At 40.5% G+C, this 20,339-nt stretch overlaps 1 protein-coding gene and 1 long non-coding RNA gene across 4 annotated transcripts in view; one reads left to right on the top strand and one right to left on the bottom strand.

The window, feature by feature from the left end:
• LOC100690197 (serine/threonine-protein kinase PAK 3) overlaps positions 1-20,339 on the bottom strand; it is a 54,060-nt gene that overhangs the window by 4,391 nt on the left and 29,330 nt on the right. For 2 of the 3 annotated variants that reach the window (XM_003446852.5, XM_025911112.1), the window contains exons 2-12: positions 13,460-13,653; positions 13,223-13,323; positions 10,409-10,562; positions 10,242-10,279; positions 7,301-7,363; positions 5,805-5,960; positions 5,549-5,723; positions 4,856-4,919; positions 1,968-2,016; positions 935-1,047; positions 27-144 (exon numbers count right to left, since the gene is read on the bottom strand). In XM_003446852.5, the coding sequence (XP_003446900.2) occupies positions 27-144; positions 935-1,047; positions 1,968-2,016; positions 4,856-4,919; positions 5,549-5,723; positions 5,805-5,960; positions 7,301-7,363; positions 10,242-10,279; positions 10,409-10,562; positions 13,223-13,323; positions 13,460-13,631 (1,203 nt within the window). In that variant the 5' untranslated portion in view covers positions 13,632-13,653. The remainder of the gene's footprint in view (positions 1-26; positions 145-934; positions 1,048-1,967; positions 2,017-4,855; positions 4,920-5,548; positions 5,724-5,804; positions 5,961-7,300; positions 7,364-10,241; positions 10,280-10,408; positions 10,563-13,222; positions 13,324-13,459; positions 13,654-20,339) is intronic. The other variant, XM_025911113.1, reaches the window with a different exon arrangement.
• On the top strand, positions 164-4,849 carry LOC112848088 (uncharacterized). The gene is made up of 3 exons (XR_003222039.1): positions 164-512; positions 923-1,101; positions 4,715-4,849. It is a non-coding gene; the product is annotated as an uncharacterized LOC112848088 (long non-coding RNA).

The following is a 20,339-nucleotide window of genomic DNA, read 5'->3' on the forward strand; positions in this document are numbered from 1 at the left end:
CTGCTGATCTAAACTTGGCTTCTTACCTCTCTGCAGACTGCTGCAATCTGGCCTTCGTCCATGCAGGTCTCAGTCACTACATCTGTCAGCGAGCCTCCAGCCAAATACTCCATCACCACCCAAAGCTCATCTCCTACCAGGTAACTAATAAAAGCGAGAGTGAGAGACACATATTTAATATTTCTTTGGCAAATCGAGTCTCAAGCCTTGCCCAGAAAATGAGATGACAGAGCAGTCTACGACAAGAAGCAACAGCAAAAGCATGCTACCGCTAGCTGTGGACAAAGGGACAAAAGCAAAAGAAAAAAGGAGCTGAGTGGAGCAGATGCTCAAAAGCTGCATGAACTGCATGCCCTTGCTGAATGCTTATATGGTTTTACAACAGTAGGTGTCAGTAATGCCTTAAGATGAAATGAGACCACCATTAGAAGAAGAACAGCAAGCAAGAGGAGGAGATGAGGAAGAAAAGGATCTGAAAAAGGAGGCTGAGAGGATTTTTCAAAGTCATTAAGGTAACTTTAATACATACTAGGCCCAAATCACTCTACAGTCAACTGCAGTTCAAAGAGGACAATGCATGAACTGTTCTGATCACAGATCAGCTGCTACTGGCAAAGTTATATTTATACACTCACACTGCTGGGTAAGTTTACTTGTAAACTTAAGTACTAACAAGAAATTGTAGTGTAATGTTTGGTTTTTGGAACTAGCAACATATGAAGTAAGCAGGTGACTGCATAGAACGTGAGGCTGGAATAAGAGGAAAAAATCTCCACTACGACTCTTCAGCTCATCAAGTTTTAACTGTGTCCAATGAAGAAATTAACAACTAGAATGAATTACCATAATTAACTCATTACACCTACGGTGTAGATTTAACACAGAAGCATAAGTCTTTCTACTTATTTCTGTGACTCTACAGGTGAAAACAAACCTGTCAAGGTAGTTCACTATGTTGGAGTTTTTGTTTTCCCTCATCACCAAGATCTCATTGATGATCAACTCTTTCTTGGGCTGCTGCTGCAAGTTCATCTGCTTAATGGCCACCTGAGAAAACAGACAAGATATACTGGGTGTACAATAAGTTCCCCTGATGGTTCGGTAAGGAAAAAGAAACAATATACAGAATGTTAATGTTGTTAAATAAACTCCTCAAAAAATTAAAGGAACATTTCAAAAACAAAAAGTCTTGCTGGATAAGGATGCTGCATCGTTTGACGGAAATGGAAATTATCAACTTAAAGACGGCTGAAATCAAAGATCCTGAAAATTAAAGTGAAGCACTGATGCGGCAGGCTAATCTATTCTGCTGAATTGTCACTGCAGAAACTCTAAATGCTACTCAGTAGCTTGTGTGCCCCCCACGTGCTTGTATGCATGCCTGACAACACTGGGGCATATTCCTAATGAGACGAAGGTGTCCTGGGAGATCTGTGTTCAGTTGGATTTAGGTCAGGCAAACGTGGGAATCTGTCAGTGCTATCATTCATCTGCTAGGTATTGCCTGCATACTCTTGCTGGGTTTTGTCATCCACCAGGAGGGAAACAAGACCCATTGCACCAGCATTGGGTCTGAAAATTTACCGGTAGTCTGTTTCTGATTGTTTTGGTCAGAGACATTCACACTAGCATCCTGCTGGAGGTCATTTTGTACATCTGGCAGTGTTCATCCTGTTCTTCCTTGCTCAAAGGAGCAGATACCGGTCCAGCTGTTAGGTTGGGGACTATGGCCCTGTCCAGCTCTCCTAGAGTAACTGCCTATATCCTGGAATCTCCTCCATGCTCTTAAGACTGTCAATGGCACATATTGATGTGTCATCCTGGGAGCCTTGGATTACCCGTGCAACCTATGAAGGGTTCAAGTATCGCTTCATTCTAAATGCAAAACTAGTGGGAAAAAAATGTTAGAAAAGACTGATTATAAAGAGTTCCTTTAATTTTTTTGAGGAGTTTACAGTCTGTTATACCTCTTGGCCGGTTGCTATATCAATGGCAGTGTACACAGTCCCAGACGCTCTGTAAAACACAAGATCAAATTACACCAGCACTGCAAATAGTGGTGACTTTTTACATTATTCAGAGACCTTCAGAATTAAAATATGAGGTGTGACAAAGAAGCCCCGAGGGCAGACTTATATAAATCGGGTTTTACTTGCATTACATCCAGTGTTGGGACTAACGCGTTATTAAGTAACGCGTTACAGTAACTACGTTATTATTGTGGTAACGAGCACGGTAACTAGTTATTATGCCAAAACCAGGAACGCGTTACTCGTTACTGGGATTTAGATAGGCTCGTTACTCGTTACTTCGTGTGGTGGATATCGCGGAGCTTCCACAGATTCAGTAACATTAGCAAGTGGTGGAGGCCAGCAGGTGGATGAAGGAAAAGGGAGGCAAGAGGAGAGACCCGAAGCGGCCGCCGGTCCGCGTGTCAGGTGAACTGAACTTCAGGTAAGAAGTTATGACCTGCAGTCTATCAGTCAGATATAAACCAAGTTTAGGTGGAGTTTATTTTCGGTATGCTGACATTTTCGTACTGCGTGCTAGCTAGCATGACGGAGTTTCTATACAGCTGTGTGGGTGCTATGTTACTGATGTTGAACTTTATTTTGTTCATACGGTTAATTATTAGAGTTGCCAACCGTCCCCTAAAAAACAGAATCGTCTGGTATTCAGAGAAAATATTATGCGTTTCGTACTGAGGTGAAAAGGAACACAGTTTGTCCCGGACTTCAGCTACAATGAAAAAGACACAAAGCTGAAGCTGCACAGCTGCCTCTTCTTCTCTCATTCTCTCCTGTTTCTACTTCAATCACGAAACTGATCAATGATCAGCTGATCGGCTTTTCTCTCTTGTTTATTTATCGCCCACTTTGCGCCAGAAAGAGGAAACCAGCGGATGTCGCGTTAAACAACAGCAGCAAGTTTAAGCTTGATCAGCTGTTGTTAGAATTTATTTAATATTAATTTCTAGTATCAGCTGATGTTTGCTGGAGCCACAGCTGTAAAGCTGCTGGTCATGATATCGGTTTGGTTATCTGGTGAGAGGGAAACATGAAGATGAAACCAGGAGATGTCCTTACTGAATCATCAGAGCTGAACAGGTGATGTAGAAACAGGTTTACCTTTTAGGTGACATGAATGAGTTGAAGTTATGAACTGTTTCTGAGAGACAAATAACACCAGGATCCTTTTCTACGTAGCTGACAGCTGGTAACTGTGCAGGGGCGGGTCTAGCAAAGTGTTGCCAGGGGGGCAGGTAGGGCATTAACAGGGAAAGGGGGGCACAAGGAAATACTTTTCTTTATTATTCTCATTTAAAATGTCTCGCTTTAAAAAAAAAATAATTATCTGAGTCTTACAACAAACGATTGATAGATTGATACATATATACCATCAGAACAGTGTACATCACTGTCACAACAGTGTTTATTTTCATTCAAAGGCTTTATGATTTTTCCTATAATGGTGGGCCGGTCTCTAGTCAAAATGCCCGGGACGATTTTTTTGTCCCAGTCCAGCTCTGTATGCAGCTCATCTGCAGTCTGGTGTTACCTACATCTTCCTATTCAGAAGGCAGAATTTCCAAGTTCTGAGTACAATCAAAAGCACCACGACTGCAGTTTTTGTGTTGGATGTAAAAAGCAGGCTAGAATCATGCGGCGGTCAACGATGGTCCAGGCGTGGGATTTCTCTCATGGAAATGTGCACATTATTTTTTCCTTTCTGTTGGTAGGTGGCACAGTGCACTTGTGGCAAGTAAGCAAGCTAGAAGACTGACAATCTTGCTGGGTATCCAGTTATGGAAGCAACACATTAACAAGAGAATTCTGAGTAAAACCAAAGTTACTTTCCCTAGTAACTAGTTACTTTGAAAGTAACGAGTAACTTGAAGTAACTGAGTTACTTTTTTAGAGAAGTAACTAGTAATGTAACTAAGTTACTAATTTAAAGTAACTTACCCAACACTGATTACATCAGACTGATCTCATGTTCAGAGTCACTATCTCATAGACCTTTGCACTGTTGCACGAGCAGCTGCTAACTGTAGTGTGTTAGTATGACCAAATTTCCTTTTTCCTTTTCTTTTGATATGGAGACAAGTCTAAAATTAAGTTGTATTCTAATGATGTTATGAAATTGCGAATTAACATAGTGGGGAAAAAGTCCACACTTCATGCCAGAGATGTTTTTTTGGTTCTTCTTAATGAGCTAGATTTCCTAATTTAAACCTTAGCAATGACAAGCACACACACTTGCTTCCAATAGCTGCTCAAAGGAATGGTATGCAGCCAATCTGTCCTTATTAGGAAGCATAACTTGTAATACAAGAAAAAACCTCCACTGTGAATTGAGGCTTTGTTTTCCCCCCTCTGTCTCTTGCTGTCAGCTACACCTGTACAACTCTGAATAATGAGGCACATTTTTTTAAAGTTAAAGTCAGCCTGACAAAGAATAAATACACAATTATCTACTGTTTAAATAAAAGCTTCCTGATCCAATATGGAAAAGGTGAGCGCGTCAGAGCCGATAACAGCAACACCACTTCTATCTGTGCATATGTACAGGGAGAGTGACAGAAAGCCACAGCGTTAAAAAGAACAAAAGACAAGGAGAGATAAAGGGAGAGACACAAAATGGCAGAGCTAATCTGGCTCTTGGCCTTTTCGGGATAGAGTTTTCATTTCCTCTCTACTTATTTTTCTTCCAGTAATTCAGCCAAGTTCCCCTCTGCCTCTGCCCCCCTGAAGTGGTCACTACAGCTCCCCATCTCCTGCAGAGGCTGGCTGTTCCTGAAATTGCTCTATTTCAGTAACTGTGACGGCTGGTTGATGATCATGGAAAGACTTACCCTTGTCCTATTTTCTCGAAGCGTGTGTACTTCTTTTTGGGATCCCCCACACTCACAATACTCCCTGAGACAGAGAGAAAGCAGATGTATAATGATTGTCCTGTACTGTGTGTATCAGTGCACGCTGTCAGGAGACGCTTCATCCAAACACACACAGGCACACAAAAAAGAAAAAAAAGGAAATGTTTTTATGCCCTTTCATTTCAGGCAGACCCTGCACAGAGAGCTTATGTACACTCATATCTACTACACAGAGCTTTCTGGGTATTTCAGCTAAAGTTGCATTGCAGAGATGGGAGAAATCCACTATTTCATGTTCTTTTGAATTATTCTACTAAATATAGAGGTTGCGTACTAGATGTAATATATGGAAAACAGCCACTGGAAACCAAACGTTCAGCCTCTCTTTTTAAATCAGCACACAGCTCAGGCCACACACACAGACACAAATCGACACAGATACACATCAGAGCATTAGCTAGTGCCGAGCACAAAAGGTCACGTCCTCAGAGTTGTTATAATGAATATACAGATTTTAACCTCAAAGGAGTTTATATTTTATATTTTTGTACTTGGCAATGATCATGAATGCGACTGATTTTGGGCAAATAGATGAGGCTGTCTTTCCTAAATTTATCCACAGAAGTGTGGAGAGAGCAGTGCGTAAGAACATGGAGCTGTAACTGTACATACTGAGTCTCTCCAGAATCTCCTCATCTGTCATTTTGGACTTTTTCTTCTGCCGGTCGGTGTGGCGATACATTGTGTTGGGCGTGTTCTCCGGCTGGACCTGCGACTCCGGTGGAGTCAGCACCTCTTTCACGGGGGTGGGAGGCTTTGGTGGATCCATGACAGAGCGCGTGTAGATCTGCAAGAGAAGCAAGATATCAGAGGAGTTGCAGAGGTATCACAGCGCAACATATCTGCAAAGCGCACGATGCCAACTAACAGATTTGGTGTGTTCCGGTCGAGGGGCAATGACCGGGGGCAGTTCGTCGTCGTCGTCCTCATCGTCTTCCTCTTCTTCCTCCTCCTCTTCCTCCTCATCCTCCTCCTCTGACACAGGCGGAGCAATTGGGGGTTCTGTTGTTGATGTTTTGGCACCCTGCAGGGTAGAGTTAGAAGTCAGTGTGGATGTATATAGATGTATGTGCCAGTGAATGAAAAGAGAATGAAAAGAAAAGTGCAGATTCTTAAACGTATCCACTGTTTTTTGTTTTACAGTTTTGCTTTGTTACTGCTATTTGTGAACAGTCTGTAGACCCCAAACCAGCCAAAGTGCAGGATCTGATTCTTGGCCAGTTCAGGTTCAAAAGGATTTCGTGCAACATACATACATAATCAGATTACTAAAGGCCAAAAGTACGTCGAGACTAATAAAGATAGCATTCAAAACTGATTTTAAGTTAGCATGAAACCAAAACAATTTTCAGTGACATTTACATGAAAGCAGCAAAAACAAATCAGGATTAATTGTTAGAAAAAAAATGTTAATAGCAAAGGAAAGAATAAGTCAGGTGCGAGCTAAAGAGAGAAGAGTGAGGTGGCATCCAGTGCAGTTTATCAGAAGCATTTTGAGTTGTGGGGACTGGTAAGGTGTGCCATGAGAATGAATTTTTTAAGTAACAAACTGTTAAATATTTGACTGTAAGAGATAGCATACTGCAGCTCTGCAGTGTGCAGCATGGTGGTGAGCTGCAGACATACCGTTGATGTGGAAGTTACCTTTTAACAAGTGTGATTAATAAGCCCCAGACATATTTATTATGTCTAATGCTCAGCCTTTTCCCCCTCTAATCCAAAACGCTACTTGCCTTGGATCATCTTCCTCTTATGGAATGGAAACACTTCATCCATTTCAAGTCTTGTCATGCATAAATGAAGCAGTGCAGCTTAGTTCTAGTGATTAAAGGGAAAGGGTCTGGCTGAAGGAAAAGTCTCAGTCCTTCGTTCAGACATACTGGGCCTCTGACCTGCTCCAAAGTGGGCTGGGCCAAGACTGCAGTACAGGAAAGGCTGTCTGTCTAACTGTAAGCAGTTAGCCAGCAAGGGAGCCATGCGGTAATGTCTACAATGGTGATGAAGTTACAGGCAAATTACTGGATTAAATCTTCAGGAGTATGAGCTCATACATGCAGTTTGACAGTCATCACAACCCTCTGTGGCATGCGCCACTGCTCTGCTACACGATCCAGTCAAAAAAAAAAAAATTAACAGATGCTCTTTGTGGTAGATAACCAATATATCTGGAACATCAAAAACAAATAGATCCAATCAATCCCCCGTGAAATTTGTGCAGAGAGTGATGATGCCTTCATAATGAAATACTGTGTGCATTTTGCATTAGCCAGATGGCATAATCAATAGTAGGAGGTCAAATAGTTGAATTTAGCTTCAAGGCCAATGCAGAGATAAGTCATGTGGATAGTAATATGGAGGAGTTACCTTGTCAAATAATGCGCTGCAGGTTCTAAGGCTGACAGGAGGCCCAGATGACAGCAGTCGGTTCTGAATGTGAAGGTTGAAAATGGGAGGATTTACTCAAAACAAACCCACACATGTGTAAGACTATGTGAACTTTAGGAGAGGGTGGAGGGGGGCAGAGGTGGACGTCATGTCCGTGCATTATATCCTACAGCCAGCAAGAGGAAAGGACATGATAGAGATATACTACGTCACCTGAGGCCTGTGCATGGCAATGAAGTCCTGAACAATCTTTGTTTGTCTTTTTATTATTATTTTTTTATGTTATATAACCCTCATATTTGGACACTACAGTACGGACAATAACATTATGCTGAGCGGATGCATGTATGCGCCTAATGTCTGATTCTGTGATGAACCAACCTTTTCAACCAAAATGAGATCGCAGCTGAATGACACCCTGTCTAGTCTTACTCAAGCACACGCGCACACACAGGCAGACTGATGTGTCAAAAATATGTCCTTTCCACTATAAACCCGAGAGTACTGTGTTTAAGTCAATGACCAGTACTTTTCGCAGTCATGTTGCATTAGCTGGCAGCCAGGAATGTTGACTGAAGTTTGCTTTTTTTTTTTTACTCAAGCATAATCACTACTCGCTGCTGATAAAAATCAAAGCCTCTGGGAAACTCTTCTCTCAATTAACCATCCACAGAATGCACGTTTTGTGTGAGCACAACCAAACTGCATGAAATATTATTCTTCTCATTAAAAAAAAAAAAGACCCATGCACCAACCATGCTGGATTCTCAAGTATCAGACGTTACAGTAACAACATCAATACACAAGTGATGAAAACAGCCAGTGCAATGTGAGATATAACCCACGCTCCTGTTATGAATGTAGTAACATGAACAGCGGTTTAGCGACAGGTATTTGTTGACAAACTCTTAACAAAAGACAGCTAAGATGAAGTGGCCCTATACCATATGACTCAACGGTTGGCTAACTGGGAGAGACTCCTAAAAAGTTACAACAAAGGAAGGAAAACCCAAACATGAATCACTTAAAGCAACAATTAAGAGCCAAGAAAACTGAGGACAGGGAATGTCTCCTGAGAATGCGTCAAATTATTTTGACTGTTTCATTTCACTAATGTAATTTCTATTAACGATTAAAAAAAAGCACAAAGTAATCATTGCTGCCAAAAAAATCTCTGGGGTGTATCTAATGTCTCATAGAGGAGGACTCTGGGGATAACGTTTGGCACTTTAAATTCCTCGTGAATTTCTGCCTGACCAAATCTTGGATTTGGATGCAGGACGATGTCTGTACTGCCAAAATATGCAGCTATATATGTATGCTGAGCGAAAGTCAAGGTCAGGCAGACACCGCGGGCTCAAACTGAAGTTCAAAGAGCTCAAATGAAAATCTTAAATATAGACATTGAATAGTTTTTTTTTATTATTATTATGGGTAGCAACCTCTACATGCTAAAATATGAAACCAACATAGCAAAAGCTGCAGTTTCTCTAATCACCACTTGAGGCTGGGAAGTAAATTGCTGCACACTTCCACATTAAAATGCTCAACATTACAGCAGAAATAATTATGTTTACAACCTGGTATAAAAAAAAGAAGCTGGATTTTTGTTTGCACCCAGAGTTAGGAGTGCAGCTGCTTTGACTGACAGTTAGATGGAGACACAGGCTGTTGTAGCAATGTGCAGTTAGTCATTTTATTAGAGATTACTTCACAGTAATTAGAGGCATCTGTATCTGTGCAGTGCACCCATTTAAACATGATTGCTCCTGGCTGTAGACAGAGCTGCTTACAGCAAACAAAACATTAGTTTTTAGATATTTTTCTGCATAAAGTGATGTTGAAATAATATGAAAGAACATCAGGTACTGTAGCTGATGAGGAAACTGTTTTGTCTAAGAAAAGTCTTCTTCAATTGAGGAGTTTTTGGCAACGTTCCTGTAATTCTGTTTCCTTAAGACTTAAAACTGGCACTATGACCGATAGCTGAGTCACCTCTTCATGCTGTTGAGCACTGTGACGGTCCAAGATTGAGATGCTTTGGAATAGCCTTACTGTGCTCACTCACACAATCTTTTAGATGGACTGCCACACCCATTTGCCCTTCACAGGCATACAGCTGTATCAAGCAATAGCTTTGCATGAAGAGATCCCAGCGTAGTTTGCCCGGGGCAGCAAATCCTACTAAACAGTCTCAGATTCCACTTCTTCACCCAGCGTGCAGAAAGCATAGATTACTCTGGTCAAAGTCAGGAATGAGGTCAGCACAGCGGGAGTCCTTCTAGATGCAGTTGAGGCTCCGGCTATTTCAAAATCTGGTTAAGTCGATTGGAAAAATAAACAATGCTCAGTGGTGGCTCTCGCAGCAGCCATCGTTTCTGTGCGGGAGCTGCAAGAGTGTTTGTCATGTATGCAAAAGTCAGGGAATTATGCCACATAGTGAGGGCAGTAAGCCTCCAGAGGGGAACACGCACACTCTGTCCATTAGAGCGAGAGTGTGTGTGAAGAGAACGTGCCTTAAAGTAACACAGTCTATTCTAGAAAATCCCAGAAAGAGACAGCGAGGGTGAAGAGATGAAGATTTACTGGGGTGTAGGTAGAGAGGCACATTAATACTCTGAGCTTCAGGAAAAGAAATAAACCACGTAATATTGCAACTTACCTGTTAAATTATTACACTGTTCGATAAGTCATAAGAATATATTTGCCTCCATCCATTATCAGACATTTTTGAAAGCAATAAAATGCTGCAGAGATCGTGGCTCTGGTTATGGGTCAGAGATTTGATATACCATCGTAATAAGTCCAGGGATGTGAAGAGAGCAACTGGCATAAACTCTGTTAGATTATGATTTCTAAATAAATTATTTAGTCATAGAAAACCACTAACAGTGACCAAAGAAAGTTTACAAGAACTCACCAGAGTGTTTGCTGCTATGTACCCATGTGCTGACTTGTCTGAAATGAAAAGAAGACATTTTTTTAAAACAACATACTGAAAATCTTTTGTATTAGATGCAGACCTCAGATCTTTTGGCCTTTTATATTGCTAACTGACATTTTCCATGAGTATTTAAGTGAGATTACCTCCTGAAGTGAAGCTCATGTACTTCTGGTTGTTGACGGTCTCTTTGGAGTCATAAAACTTCAAGACGTCCAACACGGCCTGCGGGTTCTTCTTCTGCTCCAGCTTGGTGATGTTCGAGGTCTGTAAGAGCCGTGCCCACTGCTCTGGGATGCCCTTTACAAAGAGACAGAGGCCACAGGTTAAAGCATCTCGAGACAAAATGATCAATCTGTGTCTGAGAGAAACACAAAATGTTAATGCAGGCTTTTCTCACTTTTTTTAAGTCATTTGATCACTAAAGCTCAGTGATCAACAATTTGAAACGCATATCGATCAAATAAAAAGATCCTTAATATTCCATGTAAATAAATATTCTTTATATTGCCAGTCAACAACAAATATTGATCAACTTTTTATAAGAAATGAATTTTAAAAGAAAGCCGCTAGCTTTATCCTCGTATTTAATTGGTTAGTATAAAAGCATTATTGCTTTTTTTTACTCTGAGCATAAAACTGAATTTTCTTTCGAGACAATTTCTTCTTTTTTATCTTTAATGGGAAGTGAATATCCATCAACAATGGCCTTCTTTCATGCCATCTTTGTAAACTCATGCACATTTTTACTATTAAAAGCAAATCAGCTGCTGGGGAAAAAAAGGCTGGCAATGGGGGTTAAAAAAAAAGAAATCATACTTGGAGGGAGATCAAGGGAAAAATCGAGAGCGATGTACTTTATTCTCCCTGAAAACCCTGAAACAAGTAAAAGTGGCTGCTTCAAAACTCTTAAAAGAGCTCTGTGTGTCACAGGCACATAGCTTTTAAATGAACAAGGAACTATTTGTTACTGATACTGTGCTGCACATTTGGTAGTCAAATAGTCCCGAATATGTATTCCTTAGTGTAAGGACATTTTTTTATAGGGTTGTGATGATAAGACGCAAACTTCCTACAATTATTTTTTAGAATAGGACAGACTAGACTAGACTTTGCATTAGTAGTTTATTCCCAGTACTGTCAAACTAGTCTAGGTTCAATATATGTATCCCTGTTATTATGAGTGAGTGAGTGGGTGGACGAATATGTTAATATGTTGTTTTTATTGTTTACTGCATCTTTTTAATACTTTTCCCATTAACGAGAATCTCACCAAGGATGCTAACCAAATGCAAAGAGTGCAATAAAAGATTATGAACAACTATAGTACAAAATAAAGTTATTGTCTTGCAACTATATACAGTCATGTGGGGGCAAAAAGTTTTCACAGGAGTCTGCATGGCCCTGTGAAAAAAAATAAGTACACCCTTACTGCTTCCACAAGAACTGAGATCCAGCCAGGTGCTGCTATAAAGTGCACTTGATGCGCTGGTTATCAGCCAGTGGGGCACCTCTAAAAAAAACACACAAGTTTTAGCAGTTTGCTGGTCTGGAGCATTCAAATGTGTGTTAACACAATTCCACAATTTGGAGGTCTCAGCAAATTCATCTCAAGGTCAGACCTTACAAAAAATTAAGAGCTAGATCTTAGACTCTACAGGCCTCAGCATGTTAAATGTTAACGTTCATGACAGTACAATCAGAAAAAGACTGAACAAGTATGGCTTGTTTGGAAAGGTTGCCAGGAGAAATCCTTTTCTCTTTAAAAAGAACACGGCAGGATAGCTTAGGCTTACAAAGTACAAGACTTTGGGAACAATGTCCTTTGGACAAGGGAGACCAAAGTGGAGATGCCTGGCCATAATGCACAGCACCACGTTTGCTAAAAAAGCATAGTGGTGTAGAGGTGATGATTTGGGCTTGTTTTGTAGTCATTAATTCGACTAAAAACTTCTCTGGTATAGCAAAAATATTCTAGAGTCAAATGTGAGGCTGTCTGACAGATGAAGTTTTGTTGAAACTGGGTCATGGCACAGGACAATGATCCCAACCACAGCAACGAATCTACAAGAGAATGGCGGAAAAATAAAAAAATTAAAAAGGTGTTGCAATGGCCAAGTCAAAGTCTAGACCTCAACCTGAATAAAATGCTTTCGCAGAACCTTAATAGACCTGCGTTTAAATAAATGTTCGCAAACTTCAGTAAAATGAAGGAACATAAAGGAGAGTGGGCCAAAATTCCCCCACAATGATGTGAGAGACATACAATTACTTCACATTATTGCTATTACAGGTGGTTCCCAGAGTTATTGAATAATGTGGTGAACTTAGTTTTACCCAGGACTGCAGTTTTTACTGTTCAAAATTCACCACAGAGTAGTAAATTGTACTCATACATCTGTAAAGCTTTAACTCTACAGAATAATTACCTTTGCATTTAAAAATCAGCTCTACTGAATCACAAACTAGGCAATGCCAAAGACAGTCTATTGTATTTCTTGCTAGTACATTAAGTCTGCATAGATTACCTAACTGCTAATAAAAGAATGAAAAGAAGCGACGCATACAACGAAGGAAAAAAAACGATCAAAGTGAGAACAAAGAGCATTAAACAGTGAAAATAGAGGGCGGGTACAATTCTGTTTCATGGTATTGTATATCTAGACTTGTGTAACAACATCTACCGCAAACTGAGACTGGACCTAAAATGTAATTTACCAGGAAACACTGAAGGAATCGAGTGCAGGTTTCACTTAATGGGTTCGAGTGATTGTCATTCAGGTCACTTGCATTACCAAACCTATGTGGAGGAAATTTAATTACGAGCTGACTCTATCACTTTAGGGAAATGTGAATTTTGAAATGTGTGCCTGCAAGTTTGCTTTCAAATGAGAGGCGAATTTTAGAAGCACATCTGTCCTCATTTATATGCCTGATCGTCGGGTGAAAGGGATACTCACTGTGAATTCTCCTGTTACAGCATCAAAGCCAACATGAATGGTGTGTTCGAAGTCTGAGGGTAGGGATATCTCAGGACGTTCCTTCTCTTTCTTCTTGTTTGCTAAAGGAGATTGACAAAAACTTGCTTACAAGCTCATTTTTAACATTTTCTTTTTCTTTGCAGACAGGAAACAAGTAAACCATGTGATCCAATGTGCTGCTGAGCCTGAAGGCGACATGTGGAGAAGGATACTCACTCTTGTCTCCTCCGGGGAAGATGGAGCGCAGGCGGACCTTCTTGTTTTTCTCTTCAGGAGCCATTGGAAGTGGTTTAGATGCGTGATTCACTGATGAAGAGTCTCGGGAACTACTGTTCATTCTCAAGGGGGGGGCTGGTGGTTTCTCTTCAATATCAACACTATCAGACATCTTTAGTAGCACTCACAATGCCCTGGGAAAGAGAGAAGGAGAGAGGTGTAGGAGCTCAGTGTGAAAAAGTCTATGTATAGATCAGCAAGAACTCAAACAGCAGCAGGTGATGAAAGCTACAAAAACCCTCTGCACTGATCTTAACTTTGAATTTCACTTGCACTTAGCCCTATGCATAATACACAACAATGTTAAGTATGCTAAACTGAGGAATACCATTTTTTTAATATTTGTAAATGTTTTTTAGAGGATCACTATAATATACAAAAGCATTATTTCCATTTGTAGTATGTATTAGGTGTTCTGGTTCACCAAGACCTGCTGTGTAAAAGGGAGCAGGCATCAGTGACAGCAATGAGTATTGACAATGAGTAAGTCTGATACAACATGAAAAGAAGGAGCTGGGATGGAGGTGGGTTGCAAAGCGGCTTGCTGATGCACAGCACCCGTGGACAGGCTAAAACTGTAGGTTGTGTAGGCCATCGGCTGACACACCATCTAATATGGACTGGCAGTGAGATCAGCTGATCTGCCAGGATTGTGGCTGCGCATGACTTCATGAAGAAACGCTATGCCTGATTGATCTTTATTAAGGTCAGGAGGAAGCCATGGAGTTTAACGGGCAGTTTTACAGTAGAAAAGCCACAGAAAAAAAAAAATCCATATTTTTATACTAATATATTCATGCAAATGGTTTGCACTTACATTTTTCTACCTCAGTGGTACTTAAAGCACTTTACAGTGCTACAGTGTTATAGTAACAGCTAAGCTGCCATGCAAGAAGCCCAATAGCCATCAGGAGCCCATTGAGTTTCAGTGTCTTGGCAAACAAAACTTCGGCATGTGGAGTGATCGCGGGACCAAACCATCAACCCTTCAAGTGATGGGAAAAGTAATAATTATTAAAATTGATTGATTAATTTCTTAAGGGTTTAAGGAGTCACAATGTTTCTGGATATTTAAAATTGAGCTATTTGTATATATTACAGCTATTTCTTATATTTTGTAGCTTTGTAATCTATTGTATTATTTAATTTAGTCCAGTCTGTTACTGTCCTTATTGTCTTGGAGCAACTGTAACCATATAATTTCCTTAAGGATTCTGATTCTGTTTCTGATTTTCTCCCTTGTAAAAGAGATTTGATCTCAGAAGTACTTCCTGGTTAAATATAGGTAACAGCGCTAATACAATAATTAACTCTTCCTATGTGGACACGGCTGATATTTTGCACGGCAGATTTAAATCTAATTTAGATTTGAAAGTCGACACAACAACCAAGAACTGATTCTCAGAGAATCTGGCAAGAGTAAATATTTCCATCACTCATGCTCTAATCTTCCATCTACCCATTGCATCTACACATCTTAGACTCCTTCAGTGCCGCACCCCGAGGCCAAGCCCATCATGTGATGTGCAGCACAGGCATCCCAGAAAGCGGGCCATCCATGTGGGCCGCCCCCTTGGTAGAGACCTACATAAGCAAACAAAGGCACACTCTTTTACACAGCGCGCTTGCCTTTGACGAATCACACACGTGCCTTCGTGGTGGCCTTTACAATTGTACTTAACCATCTCCTCCTCCACTAGGCACAGTTTGAAAGATCGCGCTGCAGTCTTCGCTAACGTTCCAAAAGAACTGGTTTGGAATAAAAGAACTTGATTAGTAGAACGATGCGACATGATAAGAAGCCACGGTTTCATCAGATTTTGACAGTTAACAGCGTTATTACACAATACCTCTGGCTATCTCCATCTGCTGCCTCAAATTCTTGTCTTTGTCAGTCAGTCAGGGATTTGTCAGTAATGTGTCATTTCATCATGAACCTGTTTGGGCAGGACACCAGAACCACAAATCAAGGCTTCTCAAAACATGCTCATTGTTTGTTTATTTAACTGTGCAGTAACTACCTCCGAAACATGTCAGATTAAGAGCAAAAAACCCCACAAAAACAACATCATCATTAACTGTTTCCCTGTTAACTGCTGATTGAATGTAAACATCCAACGGATTCAGTGAAAAGATTTCATTATTTCATTTGAACATTAAACATGTTCTTCCTTTGGATAACATTACCAATATGCTTTAATGTGTAAGAAATCGAGTTTATGACTCATAAAAAACAAACTACAAAATATGTGAAAGTTTATATTACATTGAATAAAAGCTTGGAGATCAAACATGGATCTAAGATAAAAGCTACCAACATAATCTTTATGTCTAATTAATTAGACAGCGTTTGGTATTCTCTTCTGCTAGTGACGTGATAGCTCGCACTGCGATCTTTTCAATTAGATTAACTATTCAACAACGACTGCCGGAAATTATTTGGCGAATATCAGCCCTTCCACACTGCTGGCCTTCAATAGCAGCTGAGCTCGCTGTAGATGAATGCAGAGTTGAAATGTAAAACATGAACATGAACAAGAACTGAAAACAAGAAGCGTTCCAGCACTGGAAGATAGGGATAAAAATAATATTGCAGCATCTTCCTTTAATAGAGGTTACATCAGTTGAATCCCTGAGAAACTTTTAAATTACCCTTTCCCAAGACTGATCTGTTAAAAAAAAAAAGTGACTCACTCCTGACAGCACGGTTAACTGAAATTAGATTTTGATCTGGCTTAGCTAGAAGGCACCGACTATTTTTGAATAACCAGTCAGCTCCAGAGACATACTATGATTTTAAAACACCACTATGTTGTTGCTATTATTTTAATACTGCATTTCAAAGATCTTATGAGATATATTGCTGGTGGGGGAGCACTATGCTGGCGCTTTCCATGCGAGAGTCCAGACGACAACAGAAAACAGGTTTGCTTAGGTTGGAGTTTGGGCGTGTCACTGACAACAAAACCCAACAAAACTCTGCTATTTACAGAGGAAATTCACAATGTGGACACATTAAAGAAACAGGGCGTGTATACAGCACGGGTGTCCAGGCAATAAGGAAGACAAGGTTTGGTAACCTTTGTATGCAATCTGACACAATCAGCCAAATTTAGCTGAAGGATCAAAGGGATTATTAAGCTTTATGGCTTAATACTGTGGCACCAGGCTTACAGCGGGTATGGAAATACTGTTGAACGTGACATCTAAACTTTTATTTAAGCTTTTGATTTTTTTCCCCTCATATCCTTTTCTTTGCTTCTCAATGATTCATTTTACATCACAGTTACTGATTGTTTCTAAATGATCCATAACCAGACCGGCTGAATGTCTGTCATCTACCCTATTAAGAAAGCTCATGGGGTATAATTTTTTATACTCGGTGAAAAAGTGCAGCACTATAAGTGATTTAGCATCACAAAGTGGCATCCAAGCTGTCTGTCTACCTTGTCTATGGATCATTGCAAAAACACAAACGTCCCTGTCCTGTTAAGACTTACACAGCTGCGACTAAAGCCTCTGTTAATCCGTTAACATCATTTTTTTGCTATCAGGTTTGCTTCAATAGAAGTCACACTGCTTTTACTGTCACGCACAGAAGTGGATTCAGTAACGTGCACATTAAACAAGCGAGACCTGCCAACAGCGATGGGGATCTAATCTGTCGAGTCAATATCTGGTCTGAAAACATGGAGGGAAGAATCGGTGGTTACAACATCAAACAACGACAGGAGAGTTTGAACTTTTCAAATATAAAACTAATGAGTTCTTGAGGTTTAGTCGGGTTAGTTGTTCCCCCTTTTCAGACATGGATTTGTAAAACTGTTGGCTTCTGATAGCCATTCTGTTATTAAACATTCCCATTCACGAAGAGCCATGATACATGCGTGATGCATTGGGCTCACAATACATACAGTTACATGGACTTCTATCCAACAATCCATCCATCCGCTTATGCGATTCACAGTGGCAGGCTGCGGATGGAGCCTATCCCAGCTGTCAGAGGGCGAGAGGCTGGGTACACCCTACACAGCCCCCAATCAGTGACATAATCCACCATTAGTTAAAGTGTTGGTGAAACTATTTTAATAGTTACTTTGATCATCATGCAGTATGGATGACACACAGTCACAGGAATGCATATTTATAGAAACAGCTGGAAGCAATACACTGACTTATTCCCTTTAATGTTTTGTCAAATTTGAGATTGCAGTCACTGCTTATGTCTCATTAGCCTGACCCGTCACATATCTGCTGTAATGTAAAGGTGTAGTTAAAAAAAAAAAATGTCACTGTAATAGATGTGAAACTTTAGAGCGAGTGGGAAAAAGCAACATATATGGATGGAGTTAGGCGGCTTTGGAGAGGTTGGTGTGTCTCTGACAACTAAAACGCACATGAACAGGGTCTTCTGCACTCTGATGATGACAATTTAAGGAACAGCTGATGAATCTGTTCAGACTTTTTCCAGGACACAATAATAAACCTATTTAAAGGAACTTTTGCGAGTAGTTTGGGCAGAGTGATGTCACAAAAGTAAAAGTGGGTTTACTGTGGCAAATTTTCAGAGGTGCTTGGTGATACATGAAGCTGACGTATTGTCAGATTAATAGAAACGAGTACCTGTCTGAGGGGGCTCCTTTGCTTCATCAATACTCGTGTCCTCCTCGAGAGCACACACCACTTATATAAAAACATTGAAGTGCTCATAAATATGATAATGTTAGGAAAGAACTGTCCTCAGAAAGCAACGTGGCTGAATGATGGCTAAAAAAAAAAAAATCCCCCAAACCCTCTTCGGGATGCTTCTGTTTATTTTAATGACAGGCAGTCGTGAGTGAGCACAACAAACCAAAACAGCTGCAGCAGCAGCATCACAGTTAGATATTACAAATCTAAATGTGGTCTCTAATGCTGTATGGCTGTTTAGCTTATCACCTTCCTGCCGGCAGTTCTGCTGAACGGCTAAAGATGGCAGATTCATGAAGGCCCAGACATTACCGATTCTTCACTCACATAAAACACTGACCTATTTACTGTGCAGACTGACAGGCAGGCAAGCAGTCAGTGAGTACACTGTCCCTGAAACAAGCAGCTACTATTTCTGAAACACACACAGCCCAGTCTCTTATAAATCAAGTGTACAAATGGCTTTTGCCGATACTGAATTTACTGGTACGAGGCTGAACTACACCAGCAACGGGAAAAAAAGGATTATAAGACAGACTTCCATCGTTTCACTTTTAATTGAGTCAAAATGCAAAAGAGGAGAACTGCAGCTGTAACAATGATCCATGACATGTTAATTTGACAGAAGTTACACCCCCAGCATCATCTTTTTTGACTTGCTTTAGAAAAATGTGACATTTTGACAGCGATATACAAATGTGCAAGCCTCCTAAAAAGAAAAAAAAAAGAAAACACTAAACCAGCACAGACATTACTGGAGATGTTTTCACATTTCTCTTCTATAAAATATTGATATATCCATGAAGAGTAGTCATTTTCCTTGCTCTTTCAAACATTAATGCTGAATTTGAATGGCTAACCACAGGAAGAGGCTCTAATCTTGAGCCCATGGCAGCCCAGTAATGGCCCCACAGTGGGGGGAGGGCTCCATAAGCTCAGCTCTCCATGCCCCTGATTAGGACACGCTCTCTGGTTGACTTGGCTTTGGCTGTTCTTCTATGAAGGATGCTGATTACTTGGGATGGGATAGACAGCTTGAGGACGGTCAAAAGATAAGGAGGAAGGAGGGATACTCCGAAGCTGCACATCACCATTGTTTTTGCTCCATCTGTACAGAACTGCGTTTTATAAACACAGGGTCAGATAAATTTCACTTTACAGACGCACACAGTGTCACACAATAACAGCTGTCAACATGTAACTACACAAATGCTCGTCTCTCCTGTGGCTGGCCCCTCAAGGTCAGAAGAAAACACGCAGTCATGTAGCCTGCTTCCATATGTCATCCCCTTTCATTTCAATTGGGGGGCAGGGGAAGCGATGTCTGACGTTCATGTCTGTTAAAGAGGACTCGTGGTCAAACTAAATTAATGGCTGTTTTCATTTATCAATACAAGGCTGTGACTATGCTTTGAAACTTGGTGTACATTAGTAAATAGGTAAGTCAGAAAATCATTATTTCTTCAGGCACTGACACTGACAGTTAAAAACCTATTTTAGGCAGTTCTTGGATTGTCATCCACATTAACACTTTCTGACAGTTTGTTGCAGACAGATGAGAAGCTTGGTGCCACTCCTACGTCTGAACAGGGACGTGATAATGCTGTCAGCAGATAGTTTATCTCAACATAAGCACAGGAAGCAAAGGCACACAGCTACAGTCATGGTAAAAACACAGTACACCATCTGTCAGTTCGAAGGTTTTACATATCAGGACCTAACAAATGATCCCATCCTAACCAGAGCTAAAAATAAGGTAAACGCAACTTGAAATGATGTGTGTAAAGCACACTCTTCTAAAGCTTGTTTGTAGAACCAGTCTTTGAAAAATAGGGAACTTTGTTCATTAAGGTTTACGGGCACATGCTTATACACAGCTCTATTAAGGCAGCATTTCAATGATGTTGAGGTTTAGATTTTGACCGGTCCACTTTGATTCTTTTTCAGACATGGTTTTGTACAGTTGCTAGTGTTCAGGGGATCACTGGCCTATGTTATGACTCAACTGTCAGACTGATAACTCTAGAATACTTTGGTAAACAGAGTTCATGGACTCAGTGACTGCAAGGTGTCCTGTGGCTACAAAACAAGCCCAAATCATCACTGCTTCACCACCGTGCTTGAGAGCTGG

The sequence above is a fragment of the Oreochromis niloticus genome, linkage group LG10 (assembly GCF_001858045.2).
Source record: "Oreochromis niloticus isolate F11D_XX linkage group LG10, O_niloticus_UMD_NMBU, whole genome shotgun sequence".
Lineage (NCBI taxonomy): Eukaryota > Metazoa > Chordata > Actinopteri > Cichliformes > Cichlidae > Oreochromis > Oreochromis niloticus.